We start from the raw sequence: 19,795 nt of genomic DNA on the forward strand, positions 1-19,795 counted from the left end.
TATCTTTCTAAGAACAAACATTCATTTTATTATATCATTACTCCTAATTATTACTGTAGCGATAACAAATTTATCAATGCTATATGTAACAAATAATCATTAAAGTTTAAGGTTAATTGTTAATGTTAAAAGTACAAAATGAAATTGAAAACAAATGTGGTAATCAAGGTTGAAAAATGGAAAAAACACGTAAAAAAAGAGCATTTTTGTCAAAGCAATTTTTCATTTCGTGTTGATTAGTGAAAATCTATGATATAAACGGATTATATTGAAAAAATTGTATGTCAACGAAGCAATCAGGAAATTGCACGCTCATTTAGAATGACACAATCTGGATAAAAGACAGCACTCATTTAGGTTTTTTTAGGGTAATAACCTGGCATAACACATTAAAAGAATAAGAATGAATCTATAAAGTTAACGAACATATGTCCTTACCGATACATTTGTATGATTATGATCCATAATAGTTACTATTAATGGATATCAGTAATATCGCCCAAAATTCATTGATGTAAATGTAAAAAGAAAGTGAGATGAACAGACACGTATAATTTTCCTGCAATTGCTTTGTTTAATTTTAGTTTAAACAGTATTCTATTTAAATATTTGAATAAGATTGTGCAACAGACAACGCTTATTAGACACGCTTTTAGCTACAAACAATTGAAGCAAATTACGCCAAATACCATGTTACTCCAACAGATCACTGCCCAAACGGGATATTAAAAATAATAGACATTATGAGTATGATTTGTGTTAATTGTTTATAACTTTTTGTTGTAGTTTCTGTAATCCTGGTATAGAAAATTATTAAGTATATACATGTACTATAGCATGTAAAATAAAACTACCAGATAATAATTTCACAATGGTCTCATAAAAACTTGTAATGAATTACAAACAATACATCTATGCGATTTTTATTTTTATCTTCTTGCATAAGATTATGGAGGATAGGAAAATGAATATTACAATCTAGGATTGTCCTTTAATATGTTTTCAGTTACGCCTACAATTTGTAATGCATGAAGTAAAAGCCATTCCTTAACATTTCGAAAAATAAAATTTCAAAAGTAAGGCAGGTAGTTTTATTTCAAGACAAATATGAAGAACACTGAAGCTTGACCTTCTTAAAAAGTAAAATCTCAAAAATACTGAACTCCGAGGAATATTCAAAACGGAAAGTCCCTAATCAAATGGTAAAAATAAAAATCTCATAATCAAACAAATGGATAACAATTGTCATATTCCTGACTTGTCACAGGCAATTTCTAATATAGAAAATTGTGGATTAAACCTGGTTTAAAAGCTAGCTAAAAATCTTACTTCTTTGACAGATGTATAAAAATTCCATTAAATTTACAACAATGTTTGAGATCGAAACGCACATACATAAAAGGTAAAAGTCCTCGAAACTGTTGCATTCTCTGAATGTCAAGCATAAACAGAAGACACATTTATGCTTTTCGTTAAATTCAGTACGTGGTTTTGATATTGACAAAAAAAAGATTTCGTGGTTCAAAATTGCTCTCTGGGATCTGAAATTATACATCCCACAAAATCAGAATAAAAAATTGCTTTCTTAGTTTCGCACTGATAGAATGTGGAATCTCACTCTTTACAATATTTGTCATTGAAAATTATCGTTACAAACGAATTGCATTAGTATTACACGTTATCTCTGTCCATTACAGTTTAACAACAATAGGACATACACAACAATGGGTAATATTATCATTCAACGTGACAAATAACACTAACTGCTATCCAGAGTTGACCATCAATTTAACTAATATTGTCGTATTTGTGGATATTGCCTTGTGGGTCATTTTTGCTTTTTACATTTTCTCTCTCATTGTTTTTTAAATTAGCCAGTGAAAGAAAACAAAAACATATAAAAAGCATTTAAAGAACAGTAAACCCATTCAGTAACTATTTGACTATTTAACTTTTTGATTAAAAAATACAAATAACCAGCCATAATGCCATGAATGATAACTTATTTCATTCAAAGTACTATATTTTCTCAAATCACAAATTCCTGATGACTCCTATTGTGACGTAAACTCATAATATATGAACAAGATTTTAATTTTAAACATTATATTTGTCCTTTATGTAATCATATGAAAATAGTATGATACACAAGTGTATTCAATATTATTATACATGCCACTGCTAAAAAATCCATTAAATTGTAATAGACCTGCTCAAGAACCCTAGATACACATGTTTTTAAATGAATCATTTTTTTCCATATTGGGAATTTAGACAAACATCGTAAGTTCTTGAAATGTCACATGCATTAAGAACAATTAAATAATAACAAAAACATGCTGTTAATGCGTCATCAATGTCAACACACTGTACGAGAACCATAAATTGATGCATTTAGAGCAATTAATACATCAACATCAATATCAACGTAACTACAAAATATATTATATTATGTTGATAGTTAATTGAACTTTGTGTGATATGCACGACACTTTAATTCATTAGAGATTCAATGAAATCCTAAGTAGAAATTAGAAATAAATCTTGTGTTTGTTGTTGAAGAATACACCCCGCAATAGGGAATACGATCGTTAAATTGTCGTCACAACATATGACTATAAATATTTGTTCCTGCATTTAAACATTAACTTTAAAAGAATAACATACATCTTGTTTACCTTATGTTACTTTATAGGCAAACTTATAAATGGTAACTGCCTTTCCAGTGTAACATGTAACATATTAAACTCGATAAATATGAGAAATTCTTTAACTGATTGACTTTATGTTATCTTTTCTGTTTTTGATTACAAGTACATCAATTTTGAACTGAAAAGAACATTATGATTTTGACAAGTCATGTCATAGACAGGACTCGTCACTTAAATTTCACAACAACTTTAAAGGTTGTATATAACACTACAGGGAGATCACTCTGTAAAATCATCTATATGTTTTAATGACCGTTGTATTGTTAAGGAATTATAAAGCTTCTCGATAATCAAAATTAGTACTTGTCAACTGCTATATATATCCAATGATTTTTTTACAAAATGTAAACAAATCAGTTTGATCTATTTATACCTGTTTTTATATACAGATAATTATCCTTTTTCAGTTGTGGCCTCAAAAGTTTCCATTCATGTATTATGTCTTCATTTTTTTTATTATTTGCATCAAGATTTTCCGTGTCTTGCTAAATATCTGTATAATTAAAGTCAACCCCCGGAAACAAAATAGTTGTAATATCTGTACTGTTATCATATGCATGCGAAAGTATTTGATAATAATCTCCCGTTGTTTTTGCTACTCGTTTATTAATGTTTTTATTTCTGAAAAGTGTTTTAAAAATATACAATTAACGAAAAATAAATTCAATACTCACCAATTTAGAAAGATATATATTACATCCATCACATTTATATACTTCTATGTACGGTATATTAGTCTATTAAAGTTAATCCTCGTGCGAATTAATCGTTTTACATGTGAAGGTCAATATATTTTACCAGCTAACAATTCTAAATATAGAAATAGGTGGAAACCTATTAAAGTCGGTCAATATGAAATTAAAACTATGTGTGTACATGTAATTATACTTAGTCTAGCAACTCATACAGTCAAAGCTAAAACTGTCATTAGAGATGCACATATGATTGTATTTTTATCTCTAAATTCTGTATATATTTGTATGTATATTCTGCTTTTTATATTTGAAATACATGTATCAAATACTTTTTTAAAAACAAACCAAGATGTCACTTAATCCATTGCATATATGTTCTGGGGTTAAGAAAATATGAAAAAAAAATTAGACTAAAAGAATGGATAAAACAACAAAAATGCAACATAATATTTTTACAAGAAACACATTTTTCGAACAATTCAATAGATAAAGAATTTACGGGCGATTTATATCATAGTTTTGGAAGCACACAATCAAGAGGTGATTCGATTTATATCAACCAAAAAATTAAATATGAAATCATAGATAAATATGTAGATCAAGACGGAAGAATTGTTTTAATCAACACAGAAATAGATAAAATTATATTTACCTTTGTAAACCTTTATGCCCCAAACACATGTAAAGATAGAAATATATTCTTTAAAAAAGCTTTAAGTGTCATTGAAAAATATAGCCTTGGTATAATTATCATAGGCGGTGATATGAATGAAACGCTTAATATAAAAGATAGAAAAAGTAATAGAAAAGATCAACAAAAAAACAAAAAATAAGACAAATGGGCTAAAAACTCTGATAAAAAAACTAAAAGTTATAGATATATGGAGAGCAATAAATCCAAATAAAACGCAATATACCTGGAAAAGAAAAAATAATAAAGTAGCTAGTAGAATTGATTATTTTCTAGTTAGTCAAGATGTGAGACCAAGAGTACTCAGCACTGATATACGACCTGCTACTATTCAATATACAGATCACTTAGCGATTTCACTTAAAATTAATCATTGTGAAGGGAACAAAGGAAAGGGATACTTCAAATTAAACAACAGTATTCTTAATGACGATACAAAATAAAAATAAATACTTTGATAGATAAATATGAAAAATTAAGAAATAAAAAAAGTCTAGCAATCGTGTGGGATCTCTTTAAAATAGAAGTAAGAGAGAAAACTATAAAACATTGTAAATTAAAGGCTAAACAGAAAAGAGACGAAATTACAAAACTCGAACAAAAACTTAAACTTTTGAATGAAATTGGATGGAAAAAATAATAATTTGCCAAATATAATAGATTCAATAAATAAAACAGAAGAAACGCTACAAACTCTATATTCAGATAAAATAAAAGGGGCACAAATAAGATCACTAGTTAAATGGATAGGAAAGGGCGAAAAAAATACAAAATATTTCTTGGGATTAGAAAAAACAAGACAAACAAGGAAAAACATTACTGCTATAAGGGACAGTAAAGGAGAAATAACAGAAGATCAAGGCAAAATATTAGAAACGGGGAGAAATTATTATGTCAATTTATATAAGTCAACTAACCCTGATTTAAGAGAAATTGAAAATTATATTGAAAAAACTAAAATAAATTACAAATTAACTACACAAGAAGGTAATGAAATTGACGGCAACCTGACAATAGAGGAATGTACACAATCTGTTTTTAAAATGAAACTTAATAAAACACCAGGTATCGATGGTCTCTCAATCAATTTTTATAGAGCTTTCTGGTCCAACTTACAAAGCTTTGCTGTAGATGTTTTTAATAATTGCTATGAAAAAAAAGAATTGACAAATTCTCAGAAACTAGGATTAATTACCCTTATATACAAGAAAAACGACCCATTAAATTTAGATAATTATAGACCAATTACCTTACTAAATGTAGATACCAAAATTATAGCATACTCTCTTGCACAAAGACTGAAACCAATATTGCATAAAATCATTCATAGTGATCAAAACGGTTATGTAAAAAACAGATATATTGGATTTAATATTAGACAAATCCAAGATATTATAGATTATTCGGAAAAATTCAATGTAGATGGAGCAATCCTATTTTTAGACTTCACAAAAGCATATGACTCGCTAGAATTGGAATTTATGTATTGTTCTTTAAAGAAATTTGGTTTCCAGGAATCTCTTTTGAGGTGGATAAATACGTTATACACAGATATAAAGGGTTGCATATTAAATAATGGCTGGATTTCAAGACCCTTCAACATTGAGCGCGGAATCCGTCAAGGGTGTCCCGCGAGTTCTATAATTTTCGTAATTGCTGTTGAAATTTTAGCTAGTAGATTAAGACAAAATAAAAGTTTTAAAGGTTTTCACATTAAACTAGATAATAAAACCCATACCTTAAAATTAAGCCAGCTTGCAGACGACACCACTTTATTTTTAAATTCAAAACAAGAAGTGTCATTAACTCTGAATATTATAGAAATTTTTGGATCACTTTCAGGCCTAAAGCTTAACCGAAATAAAACAGAAGGAATATGGCTCGGCACTATAAAGTCCTGCAAAGATAAAGTTGAAAACATTAATTTTACACAAAAACCTATAAAAGTTTTGGGAATATACTTTGGACTTAATAAAAATGAGTGTAAAAAAATAAACTTGCAACGACAATACGAAAAATCTGAAAAAATAATTAAAGATTGGAATAAAAGAAATTTAACTATGTTAGGTAAGATAACTCTGGTTAAATCATTAATCTTACCGAACATTACCTACGTTGCATCTGTAACCGAAATTGATAACGAATACCTAGCAAAATTTAAAAAATTGATTTACAGTTTTATGGAATAATAAATCAGAAAAAGGTAAAAGGGATATAATAAGTAAAAATTTCCATGATGGCGGGCTTAAAATAATAAACATAGATAAATATCTAGAAGCGATAAATATTAGTTGGGTAAAAAAAACTCATCGATAACGAAGATCTATAACCCAATTGGAAAGTCTTACCAAAATTTTATTTTGATAAATTTGGACAAGAATTCCTTATATTTAAAATGAATTTCAACAATATTAATTTGGTCTATAAACTGAAAGAACTAATTCCACAATTTTACTTAAGAATAATCATATCATGGATAAATTCAAAATCTGAAAAAGAATCAGATCATCTATCATATAAACAAATTAGACAGCAGCTTATATGGGGCAATACAAATATCAAATTAAACGGTAAATGTCTCATTTTCAAAAACTGGATAAACAGTAAAATTCTTTTTTCAAATGACATTATTGATAATAAAGGAAAATTTAATCAAAACATGATCTTAGATAAACTTTCCTGTCATGCTAACTGGTTTTCAGAATATTCTAAATTAATGAAAGCAATACCAAAACAGTGGTTACAAGAGCTAACTAAAGAAGAATCAATAAAAACAAAAGTTGCCATTGACTCCGAATATAAATTTAAAGATAAAAAAGGGAAAATGGTATCACTTGAAAACATTTCCTCCAAAGACATTTACATCTCCCTCTTAAATAGATATTATGAAAAACCAATAGGATTTCAAAAATGGGACAATATATTTATCTTGGGAAACAACACAAACAAAAGACAACACATGCTAAATTATATCTTTTATTATATACAAGATAATAAATTCAAAATGTTTAAGATGGAAATTTCTGCACTACATTTTACCAACCAAACAATTACTTTTCTCTTGGAAAATAACTAAAACTCCGCTATGTAATATTTGTGATGTCATCGAAGATTACGAGCACTACTTTTTAACATGCAAATTTCTGAAATCATTTTGGGATCAAATAAAACTATTACTTGATAAACTTAAAATAGGACATCATATCATATCAATTAAATCACTTTTGTACGGATACAAAATAAACGATACAAGTTATTACAGTATTATTGATTTTATAACAATTATTCTTTTTACTGTATACAAAGGATACTATATATCCGAACAAAAAACAAAACAAATTAATATGTTTGAAATTTTCAAAAAAGAATTTCTTCAATATCACGAAATGTTGATAAATAAAGAAGGCAAATATGAAAAATTCCATAATCTGGTTGCAGCAAAAATTAAATTAATTTCATAAATTAGAATTTATAATACACCATTTTATCATATTTCTATTCCGTTACATACATGTCATTATTACTATATATACATGTATATATTGTGCACTAACAAGTACTAACTGATCAATGAAATGCTATATACTAACGTTAACGAGGCCGGGATAAGGTACCGGTACTTCATGTATCTCTAACAAATGTAAAATTCAAATAAAACATTAAAATTTCAAAAAAAAAAAAAAAAAAAAAAAAAAAAATGTAGAGTTTTGAGTGAAACTACCATTCAAAGACTGATCTATCATTATACACATGGACTATTTGCTACTGGACACTTAATAAACTGTGATAGGCTGATGTGCTTAGTGGTCGATAACAAACGTTAATTCTCGGGTGAATCTGCTAATCTTCTTCTATGTTAGATTCAAGATTCAAGATTTAAGATTCAAAGTTTTATTAAGAGTCGATATTCAATACACCACATAAACACAAGATCTTGTAAGCTTTTCGAATCGACCGAATAACAAAATATATACACACATACAAAAGTTATGAAAACAACACTATTTTAAACATACAGTGCATAGCATTAAAGATACCAATTAAAAAGATGACACATAAAGTTATGAGCATAGTATGCACTTAAAACATAGCACGAGTTAATACTAAGATTGATCAAATCATATAGTCACACAGAAAATAAAAAATAAAATAAACACAGGCATAAACACTATATGCATGCAATGCACTGACATGAGCTGTGATTTGGATACCATGTTTGTACCAATTTTTTGAATTGGTCAAAAGATGTTTCCATTAGACAATGGTTCGGCAGCTCATTCCAGATTTGTGCAGCATTATAGCGAAACGATCCTAAGCCATACATGTGCGTAGTAGTTCTGAATCTCGGAAGTTTAAGAAAGGGTGGTCAAAGTTTTTTTAATACTTTTTTGTTATTTATTAAAGGGTCTTAGTAAATATTTTGTCAAAATGTTATGAAAACTAAGCGAGCCAAACTATTTAATTCACGTTGTTTTAAACCACCTCAAGTGGAGGTATTTAGTTGAACCTTACCATTAAATAAGTTGATAGACCATAAACACTATTGCCTATATCATAAAATGAAATGCCAAGCAAACATAGAAACTACACGAACGTCACGAAGACAGACAGTTAAAACTTTGGAAGAAACAAAATAAGAATAAAATAACAAGCAGAAATATGTTCATTACAAAGGATCATTATAATGCTGAATATCTTAAAAAGATTATAACAAAATTCTGGTATATAATTCGGAAAGATCCGATTTCCAAACAAATATTTAAATCTAAACCAGATATGGGTTTCAAAAACAATCAGAATATGAGCGACATGATAATTAATCATTCAGTCGGCGAAGCCCTCCACAGGAAGCTTTATAATATAGTGTATACTATGAAACAGATGTAATAAAGACATGACACCGATTTATTTCAATAGATCACGTATCTGAGATAACCGACGGTTTCTTATATGTCCATGTTTCTACCCGGCAGGGTACCTACACATGTTTCTTCAAATGCTAAACATGCAGACTTTTGTATAATATCATATAAATGATAAAACAAACACGCCAGTATACCCTGGATTTAACAATATGATATTGATAAATAATATCTCTACAATATCCCGTGTAGACTTATGTTGAAGTAACTAGTGATAAAAATAAAGACAATAAGTCTCTTCATTAATTAAACAAAAGTGCTGATCAACCTGGTCAGTTTTTTTCAGTCTGTAGAAAGACTAGCTACAACGTAGACCTATATGCACGTGTAGTTAATAAATAAAAAAAACTGTAATGAAACAGACACACATCTATCTATGATACTAGATACGAAATAAATATAAAGGTCGACCTCTGATGAGGGTTTACCTGGGATTATTCCGGAAAGAACCCGAAACATTGCATATTAAATTCTAATGAATTAAGCAATAAAAAGTACGTAGTGTCAGGTCAGAAAGATTGATACCATACCATGAATAAGTGGGTTTATGGTCAATTTATCAAATTATTAGGTCAGAAATATTGATACCATACCATGAATAAGTGGGTTTATGGTCAATTTATAAAACTATACTCTGAAATAGACCTGCTCAGGAACTCTAGATACTACATGTTTTTAAATGAGTCATTTTTATCCATATTGGGAAATTTAGACAAACATCGTATGTTGTCATATAGGCACTAGTTCTTGAAATGTCACATACATTAAGAACAATTACATAATAACAAAAACATGCTGCTAATGCGTCATCAATGTCAACACGCCATATGAGAACCATAAATTGATACATTAAGAGCAATACTACATCAATATCAATATCAACGTCACAAAAAAGTATATTATGTTGATAGTTAATTGAACTTTGTGTGATATGCACGACTCTTTAAGTCATTAGATATTCAATGAAATCCTAAGTAGAAATTAGAAATAAATCTTGTGTTTGTTGTTTAAGAATAAATCCCGCAATAGGTAATACGATCGTTAAATTGTCGTCACAGCATATGACTATAAATTAGGGATGGCAACGAGTACTCGAGTACTCGGGTACTCGCTCGGAAGGCCAAGTACTCGAGTTCTGTTTTAGTACTCGGATACTCGTTTGCTGTTATACATCTTGAGATATTTATCTGCTCATTTCCACTCTCTTTAGTTCCGTTGAAATATTCCCTTCGTTATACTAAATAAAATCATTTTACAACATAAATATGTTAGTCCTTAGGTTACTATTTGTTATAGTAGTACCAGCAACGTCCTTTCCTTCCGAGGGAATGTTTTCATGTGCACTGCTTGAAACAAAAAATAGAAAGTCAAACAAACTTTCGTCTGAAACTGTTGACCAGATCATATTTCTTAACAAGAACAAAGTGACCTGCGGTGAACCCTACGCAACTGATTAGAGACATTTTAACGGTGTTTATACACGGATCAACACTTGCATGGATTAATAATTATAACTCAGTACAAGCCGTAAAACTTACTTTTGTTCGTTAATCAAGACTTCTATGTAAACGTGATTGGTATTAGATGTATATCTAAATTAATTTAATTGCAGGTACTCTGTGTATATGTGTTTGAAACTTAACTCCAATTGTTTAATTTACAATTTAAAGATAGGCGAAAGTAAGAGACATTCAAACTCAAAAGTCGAAAAAAAACTGACATGTCTCTGGGTTCATGAACACGTACACAAACTATTATGATAGGTTATTTGTAGAAACGGCGGTCGGTTATTCATTGTTTAATTGACACAAAAAAAACAGAGGAGCAAGCTATCATGGTTGTAGTACATTTGTCTTATGTTTATGAAAAGTTGTAACAAAAATACTGCATCCCACCTAAAATCTAAACTTTTCAATAGACGTTTAAGATTCATCCGAGTACTCGCGAGTACTCGAGTATCATGACCGAGTATCCGAGTATTAAATTTCAGATCTTTTGACATCCCTACTATAAATATTTGTTCCTGCATTAAAACATTACTTTTAAAAGAATAACATACATCTTGCTTACCTTATGTTTCTTTATAGGCAAACTTATAAATGGTAACTGCCATTCAAGTGTAACATGTAACATATTGAACTCGATAAATATAAAAAATTCTTTAAATGATTAACTTTATGTTTTCTTTTCTGTTTTTGATTACAAGTACATCAATTTAGAACTGAAAAGAACATTATGATTTTGACAAGTTATGAAATAGACATGACTCGTCTGCATAAAACATTTATAACTTAAATTGCACAACAACTTTAAAGGTGGTATACATTTAATGACCGTTGTATTGTTAAGGTATTATAAAGTTTCTCCATAATAAAAATTAGTACTTGTCAAACTGCTCTATATATCCAATGAATTTGTTACAAGAAAGGATAGTTAACATTTTATGAAATCTTAGTTTATTTATCAAAGGTGCTTAGTAAATATTTTCTCAAAATGTTATTAAAACTAAACGAGCCAAATTGTTTTATTCCAGTTGTTTTAAACCACCTTAAGTGAAGATATTTAGTTGAATGTATACACTCACTTACCTCTTGACTTGGAAAATGTCAACTGAAATCGGAACCTTTATCTGATTACTGTTTGATAAATAAAGGCAACAGTAGTATACTGCTGTTCAAAACTTGTAAATATATTTACAAAAAACAAAATCGGACCTTTTTAACTTATCGCATGATCTATTCATGTGCGAATGCGTGTTTTTGGTTATTTATAATAAATCGAAAATTGATATTCCTGACGAAAAAAAAAAGGAATATTTAAGGAATGACTGTAATATTTTGTCTATCTATGAAGAAATAACATCAAAAATTTGGTGAACACTGAATTACGCGCGTAGCGGGTTATTTAATAGTGTGCACCATTTTTTTTATGTTATTTCGAATAGACAGAAAAAATATTACCATGATTACAGTCATTTCTTATAATTGAATTCTAAATTCCATTTTAAACCGTTGAAAACCTTGAAAAAACGTTGATGACGTCACTGTTACATGACTAAATTATGTCTATGGACTGAAAACGAAATAACGTCAGCCAATCAGAAGACGCGTTACATCCAAAATTAAATTATTATATTTTGAGACTAATCACCAAAAGGTTTTTCCTTGCTTCTCAAAGGGTAACGATATACACTAATTATTATCATGTAGTCAACATTTAGGAAATGTTTCTATTGTGTACCATTAAATAGATACTTTTATATTGCAAAATAGAACCATTACATACAGTTAAACATTGCATTTCTGTCAAGTACATATATATATATTTTGAGGAAATATGAAAAACGTTACTATTACTACGCTTATTAATCATTAAAAGGATTCGTATGCTACATTTCATATATAAAAGCACTACAAAACATATACGTGTAATTAGCATTTAAATAAGTTGATTGACACCAAACACTACCAACCATATATGCGGACCTTACCAGTAAATAAGTTGATAGACCATAAACACTATTGCCTATATCATAAAATGAAATGCCAAGCAAACATAGAAATTACACGAACGTTTTTTACCTATGCATAACTATATTTTAACAACCTTTCAGTCGTAATGAAAAATCTTAAATTCAACTCTTCAATCTATAAACATAATAGAGATGAGATCATAAACGCCGAAGGTGATTCTGTAAAATGTAAGATCTTCAAAAGTCCTTTTGATCGTAAGGCGTTCAAACGTAAGACGGGCATATTATTTGCAAGCTTCGTCCTTATTTTACACTATTATGTTCGATACATGTATCTCTGTGTAATTAATCTCCATTTTTACGCATAATACTGACTATTGCGTGAATGTGTACACTCTAAGAGTAAATTAAAACAGATATTCGTACTGATAAAGATATAAAATAATCACAACTGCGTGTATATATGTTCAAAGTACAAGAGACGATAACGAATGTACATTTGTGTCACATAAATCTATGTAAACGTCACAGTAAGTATAGGTAGACATAAACAATTATTAAAAAAAAATCAAGGAATAAACACAAACGAAACAAAACCGTAAAATAATTGTATTACGCATATTAAGATATTCTTCAAATCGGAACATTGTCTCGTGTACTGTGAAAATATATATACACGCAGTTGGATTATGTTGAAATCGGTATATTTGGTTAAATTATTCATTTTTTTGCAATCATTATTTTTATTTTAATACCACCTTTTCTTAATTCTGTTGATTATTCTCTTTTCGGTTAACCCTATTTATAACTTCTATGCTCCTCGAACTCCGAGCATATTTCAAAAACATGCCATTGTATTCAACGTTCATATTCCGATCAGACGATGGTGTATATTTTGTATAATCAGATAGAAACATACTAATTGTAGGCAGTTATTGATTGATTCCTGAGATAAAAACAGACTGTTTGCATTCAAAGGGTTTCTTTAAGCGCACAGAGAAAGATGTAATATTACACACGAGGTATTTAACTTAACAGTTACATTACGACTGGATATGAATGCACATTTAAAGTTCCAGTTTAAATAAGGCGGCTGTCCCAAGGCGTTGCTTTTACTGCCGATATTTAAAGGAAAAGATGATTAATTTTGTCATTGCAAGTCAACTCTTTGGTTTCTAAGTATTTGTGGTACTGTGGATTGGCATTATCCGTGTAAACATATTTCTCTATCTAGGTCAACACTGTTGTGAAGATTGTGCTGTATAAGTATGTTTGTGCGTACGGTGAGGGTACCCAAATTGCACCTATTTTTACAGTTTTTTAACCTACATTTATTTAAGCTTCAGACAAAAGTTTTCATTTTGTGTTTATTTTGTAGATTTATTATTATTTACTATATGGTTTCACCAATTTAATTCGGAATCAATATGGAATCATAGGTAAATTGGTCTGAACTGACCTCCAAACCATCAATGATTCTGTATTGAGGAGTTCCCAAATTGCATCCATGCTTTAATTCGCATCGTCAAATTTCGAATAACATAGCTTTTGGTTAATTTCTTCAAATATTTTTGAACAATTGGATATTAGTCCATGATTCTTCCTCACTTTTTAAAGAAATGGATGCTTGTAAAATATCGTATTTGCTAATTTAAAAAAGATGATGTTTTGATGACGTTGCATGGCGACGTTTCCGTACATTTTGCTTTTTCAGTAAACACTTCATCTGTTTGTAAATACTGTGAACGTTTTGTGTATATCTAAACATTTTTAGTTATGTTGAAAGACGTGCATAGTATCAAATCATAAAAATACAAATTGTTAAGTCTCTAAGAAATCTTGTTAGATTTCCGCTGCTATTTTTGCCAAATATGTGCAATGTGGATACCGTTACGTTACAGGTAAATAGTGTTACATAACTATAAACAGGACAAGCTATTGTAAATATAGAAAATATCAGATTAACGCTAGGTTATCTATATGATAAACGTGTATTAATAGTGTGTAATCAATACATATCACGCTAAATATACTAGTCACTAGATAAATGAGGAAATTCGTGAAGAAGACTTGGTAGGCAAGATGAAACTTCATTTATATTTTCTATCCTTACCAGTTGGGTTATGTTTTGCATTCTTGTTGGATACAAGTACGAAATCTTCAATATTAGGCCAGTCGTCTTTGACAGACAGACACTTCGTAACCATAATTGAACTGTTGTCGGAAGAGAAACAATTGCGCCATCAGCTTGAGCAGTTCGTTACTCAACTACAACAAGAGATGATTGGACTGAAACAGCAAGTGCATTGGAAAACGGATAATACGACGATTATTGGCAATGTCATAAAGGATTTAATGACGCAAATATCCGAACTGACACAAAATAATCATAAAATGAACAACACTATTGCTGTCTTGAATCATAAACATTTAACCCTACAATCCGCCTTTAATGCTCAGACAATTGATCTGCTGGACTTAAAAGACAGAAGTTATGTATTGAAGGATCAACTAAATAGAATGCAAAGTCTACAATCAATTCATCAGTTGCAATACAGAAGCAAGTTTAGAGAAACTCGATCAAAAATTTAATATGACACTTGATTCTAGATTACTGCAGACTGTTAGCAACGAGGGACGCAAAGGTGTGTTTATATTTATTTAAGTTTTACAAGTACAGTAACATAAATACCATTGATTGTCCTCTATACATTTTTTTTAAATTGGCAGTTTTTTAAATTATACAGACTTTATCTTTATTTGATAACCAATACTTGATTTAAGTTTTATCCTTTCTAATACCATGCTGCAAATTTCACATAACATACCATTGCATATAAAAAAAAGTAACCATTACCGGAAGTATGAATCGTGCTCTTCCTGTCTGCAAGTGTTGGTAGCCATGTTACCTTTCGCTTCCCAAATACGGTATTATAACACCAGATTAAACGATGGTTGTGCTTTGAAACACTAAATATAAATATGCATGAATGCAAACAATTTGTCTGCAAGTGCATGGATAATTTCTTACAACCGTCATCTACGTTCAAATATTTTTCTCGACCCCTTTTCGAATGAAACTGGAATGTAACATACCACGATTTGACAGTATTACACATTAAATTATTTGAATTTATGTACAAGAGACAACCGACTTAGGTTCTTTTTGTATTACACAACGTCATAGTTGATTTAAAAAAGCAAACACAAATGCACTCAAATATTTAAAATGAAACTTCACATAAACCTTTCAGCAGACACTCCATTGTAGATACAAGCTCTAGAAGTCATATTTACAGAATGGAAACTTTAAATTGTGATTAACGAGTTAAAAGCAATATTAATTTAAAGATTTTGTCATCATGTTCACCAGAAACGATTAATTGTTTTTCTGGGTTTTAATGTACCATTGTTATTTGTACAAAAGACTTTGACACACATATATTGTTTTGTTTTCCGTCGAAACCCATTGACAAATGTTCGTCTATCTTGATTTGAAATATACTCATTATGGTAACAATTTTTAGAAACCGTTGTGTGTTTCTTTTTTTTTTTTTTTTTAGAAATCTCCACTATTTCGAATTGTGACAACTAGATGTTAAATTTACAACTTATTTTTCAGTTGCATTTACAGCATGTGATGCTACTATTGTCGGAAGGATAATAAAATTTCCAACAATAAAAACAGCCGTCGGAGTCAACCTTACCTCATTCGAAACTACTGGACTGTTTACCTGTGAATATGCTGGATTATATCATATCTCCGTTTCAATAATGTCCCGAGCAAGTGATGACCATTTTGCAATCTATAAAAACGAAAATTATATAGTTAAGACGTACACTGCAATGCATGATTCGCATCAGTTATTTCACATGAGTACGGGTATTGCCGCTATTGAACTTAATGTAACGGACCTAGTACACGTTGATACGTATGGAGAATTGGCCAGTGTTTTTGGTGCATACTCGTGTCTTACAATAATTAAAGTGCACTGAACTAAAATCTACATGTATGTGAAATCATTTTATCATTTTATGTTGTTTTGAAGATTTAATTTATAAAGATACATTCTGTATGTAATTATTTTGAAATGGGGATAACATTTTTTTCATTAAAAATGCTTGAATACTCATGGTTCTCGGTATTCTCTTTTGTGTCTTTGTTTATAGAAATAATTTAATAGATTCAGCACCCTTATCCAAGATGACAGTAGTGCTAAGATCAATGTGACTGAAATGTATATGTAAGCTATTGTCATAATGTATCGTTCATTGTCATCCTAAACTGTAACCGATTATTTGATAACAAGTTAAAGCAGCTAGTACAAAACTGACTACTCCTGGGTGCTGAACAATTGAGTATGGTTATGATTCGTGTCGATTTGTACTTAAGGTGCACATAACTAAATACTATATGGAACAATTGAACATCTCTTTGAGGTATAACGATAACGTTTGTATTTGATGATTTTCTAAACGGAAATTTTATTCGTTACCATTAATTTGAAGCGCTTTCTGTTTCCTGGTCTATGATGATGCACTTCAACATGTTCTGCGTTAATACATTATTATATGGTCTTTGTTGAAACACATTTATATGGTGGTCTTTCAAACATTTTTGCATGCTCTGCGTTGATATACTATTTCATGGTCTGTGTTTATACAATTTAACATCCTGTACGTTGATAGACTATTGCAAAGTCTGTGCGTTTACATTATTAAATGGTCAACGTTGAATCACTTCAACACAACTAGTATTACATGGTGTGTGGTGAAACAATAGTACATGGTTGTGCATGCATGCGTTGGTACACTTTTACATGGTTTGTGTCAATAAATCATTACATGCTGTGCGTAGATACACTATTTCATAGTCTATTTCATGGTCTGTGTAGATACACTATTTCATGGTTAAACTCGTCTCAACATCAACCCAACAATGTTAGATCTGTAAATTAACTCGTCTAAACATCAACCCAACAATGTTAGATCTGTAAATTTGCTTTCGAAAATGTGTTGTTCTTCCCTCGCCGGGATTCGAACCCATGCTACTGAGAAATATATATTATATAAATAATAATTTTCACATGTGCAGATATATATATTCATTAAATAAAATAATAAAATAAGTAACAGTTCCATTCAATCGATGTCATCCTTCCATTCCATGAAGAACAAGTTTTACCCTTTAATTCTAAAACAAATATTGATCGGTAAAATTTGCACTTCCGGTAAAAAATTCATGATAAAATGTCCATCTCCTCATTATTCTCAACAGATCAAAAATATCTCTGATTGTGCTTGATTTTTTATTTCATTAGAACTAATTTTACGATTCAAAGTTTCAACTTTTAAATTTAACGTTTTATTTTGTATTTAGAAGTGACATATTTATGACCCAATTAACACCATTGATGCACTTTAATCTGTTGACAATTGACTTCCGATCTAGGACTTATTACTTGTGATTACATGTGTGAAACAATTAAATGCTTACTTTGCAATTTTTTTAAATAAAGACTAGAGTAGAGAAAACAAAATCTTAACACCGTAGCTTGCAGTGCCCTACATAATAAACACTCCGTAGTTTTTTTTCTCAGAAAAATGACATCCATAACTCACGAACATGTAACTTTTCCTCAAACCACAAAAATTGATACCCACGAATTAAAGTACTTTCACAGTATGTTAATTCAATTTTACATGGTATCTGTTGATACACTTTGATATTGTCTGCCTTATCACACTTTAACATGGTCTGCGTTGATATACTATTGCGTGGTCTTGGATGATTCATTATCACATGGTCTTTGTTGAAAACATTATAACATAGAATGTTTCAATACCTGTACATGAATACATTGTCTGCGAACATACAGTATTAGATAAAGCACTACAACATGATCTGCGTTGATACACCTCACCATGGTTTGCGTTGATACACTATCATATGGTCTGAGTCATGTGAATTGATACTCTACAACATGGTCTGGGCTGACAACACTTTTACATGATCTGCCTTAAGGTAGCACAATACAAAGATTTTGTCACTCCCAATCAGACAATTTTAAACTGATGTAATTCATTTCATCCTTCTTTATATTTTATAAATGAGGTACCAAAAGAAAGAAGAAAGATTAATCTTTCAAATTGTGATAATTTCATTATGACATAATTATTACATAATTAATTATTATGTAATTAGTCGCTATATTGTGATGTCCACACTTTAATGAATTTAGCGTCTTTGTTTTTCATAGCATCCCAAAATATTTTATAGATTCTTGTACAACACAGCTTGACCTCCAAAACTGTGTCTCAGATTTCTAAAAACATCAATAGAACAAATTTTATACCCAATTGAACTTAGTGGTCTCTAATGAATTGATGTTGCAAACTTCATTGAAGATTTATGAGAGAATGAAATACAATAGGAAAAATCTGAGACACAGTTTTGGAGGTCAAACTGTGTTGTGCAAGAATCTATAAAAATGTTTAGGATGCTATGAAGAATAAAGAAGCTAAATTCATTCAAGTATGGACATCACAGAATGGCAACTAATTACATAACAATTAATCATGTAATAATTATGTCATAATGAAATTACCACAATTTGAAAGATTAATCCTTCTTCTTTCTTTTGGTACCTCATTTATAAAATTTGAAGAAAGATGAGTGGAATTACAGCAGTTTAAAGATGTCTGATTGGGGATGAAAAATCTTTGTATTGTGCTACCTTAATACATTCTATAATTCTCCTCTTATATTTAATGCGTTTCCCTCAGTTTTAGTTTGTTACCCCGATTTAGTTTTTTGTCCATGGATTTATGAGTTTTGAACAGCGATATACTACTGTTGCTTCTATTTAATACCATATTACATGTTATTGGCTGAAACACTATGACATGGTATTATTTGATAAACTGTTACATGGTGTGCGTTAACTTTATTGATATCATTGACAGAAACTTACTTTTTACTTGAATGCAACCAAATCAAGGCTTGGTTCATAATAAATAAGATTATTCGACTTTTCTTAAGTGTTAACGAAGCATTCATGATGATGTTGACCCTTGAAGATCACTGTGTCACAATACAAATTATTATGTACGAAAATAAAGTTAAGCCTAAGTAAGATTTAAAAATTTTGAATAACAGAAATCCCCAGTCGACAAGGATATAAAAAATAAAATTGTCAGCGAGGTTGAATTAATGATTGGTACACCTTTAATTGATAGTAATTACTTATACAAAAATCTTTAATGAAATATTGATTGAAACAACTGTTCATATAAAAAAGAAG

General features: G+C 29.8%; 1 protein-coding gene across 1 annotated transcript; it reads left to right on the forward strand.

The window, feature by feature from the left end:
- Positions 1–15,048: 15,048 nt before the first annotated feature.
- LOC143051228 (uncharacterized) lies at positions 15,049–16,582 on the forward strand. The gene is made up of 2 exons (XM_076224203.1): positions 15,049–15,136; positions 16,114–16,582. Exons 1-2 carry the CDS (start codon positions 15,085–15,087, stop codon positions 16,485–16,487), a joined length of 426 nt encoding a protein of 141 aa, XP_076080318.1. The 5' UTR covers positions 15,049–15,084; the 3' UTR covers positions 16,488–16,582.
- Positions 16,583–19,795: the final 3,213 nt, after the last annotated feature.

This window comes from Mytilus galloprovincialis, chromosome 11, assembly GCF_965363235.1.
Source record: "Mytilus galloprovincialis chromosome 11, xbMytGall1.hap1.1, whole genome shotgun sequence".
Taxonomy (NCBI): Eukaryota; Metazoa; Mollusca; class Bivalvia; order Mytilida; family Mytilidae; genus Mytilus; species Mytilus galloprovincialis.

What these genes read in the sequence shown, in the direction of transcription:
- LOC143051228 (XM_076224203.1), top strand. Translation starts at nt 15,085, where the DNA reads ATGACACTTGATTCTAGATTACTGCAGACTGTTAGCAACGAGGGACGC. An exon ending in TAGCAACGAGGGACGCAAAG is followed by an intron (nt 15,137 to 16,113) that starts GTGTGTTTATAT and finishes CTTATTTTTCAG; the next exon opens with TTGCATTTACAGCATGTGAT.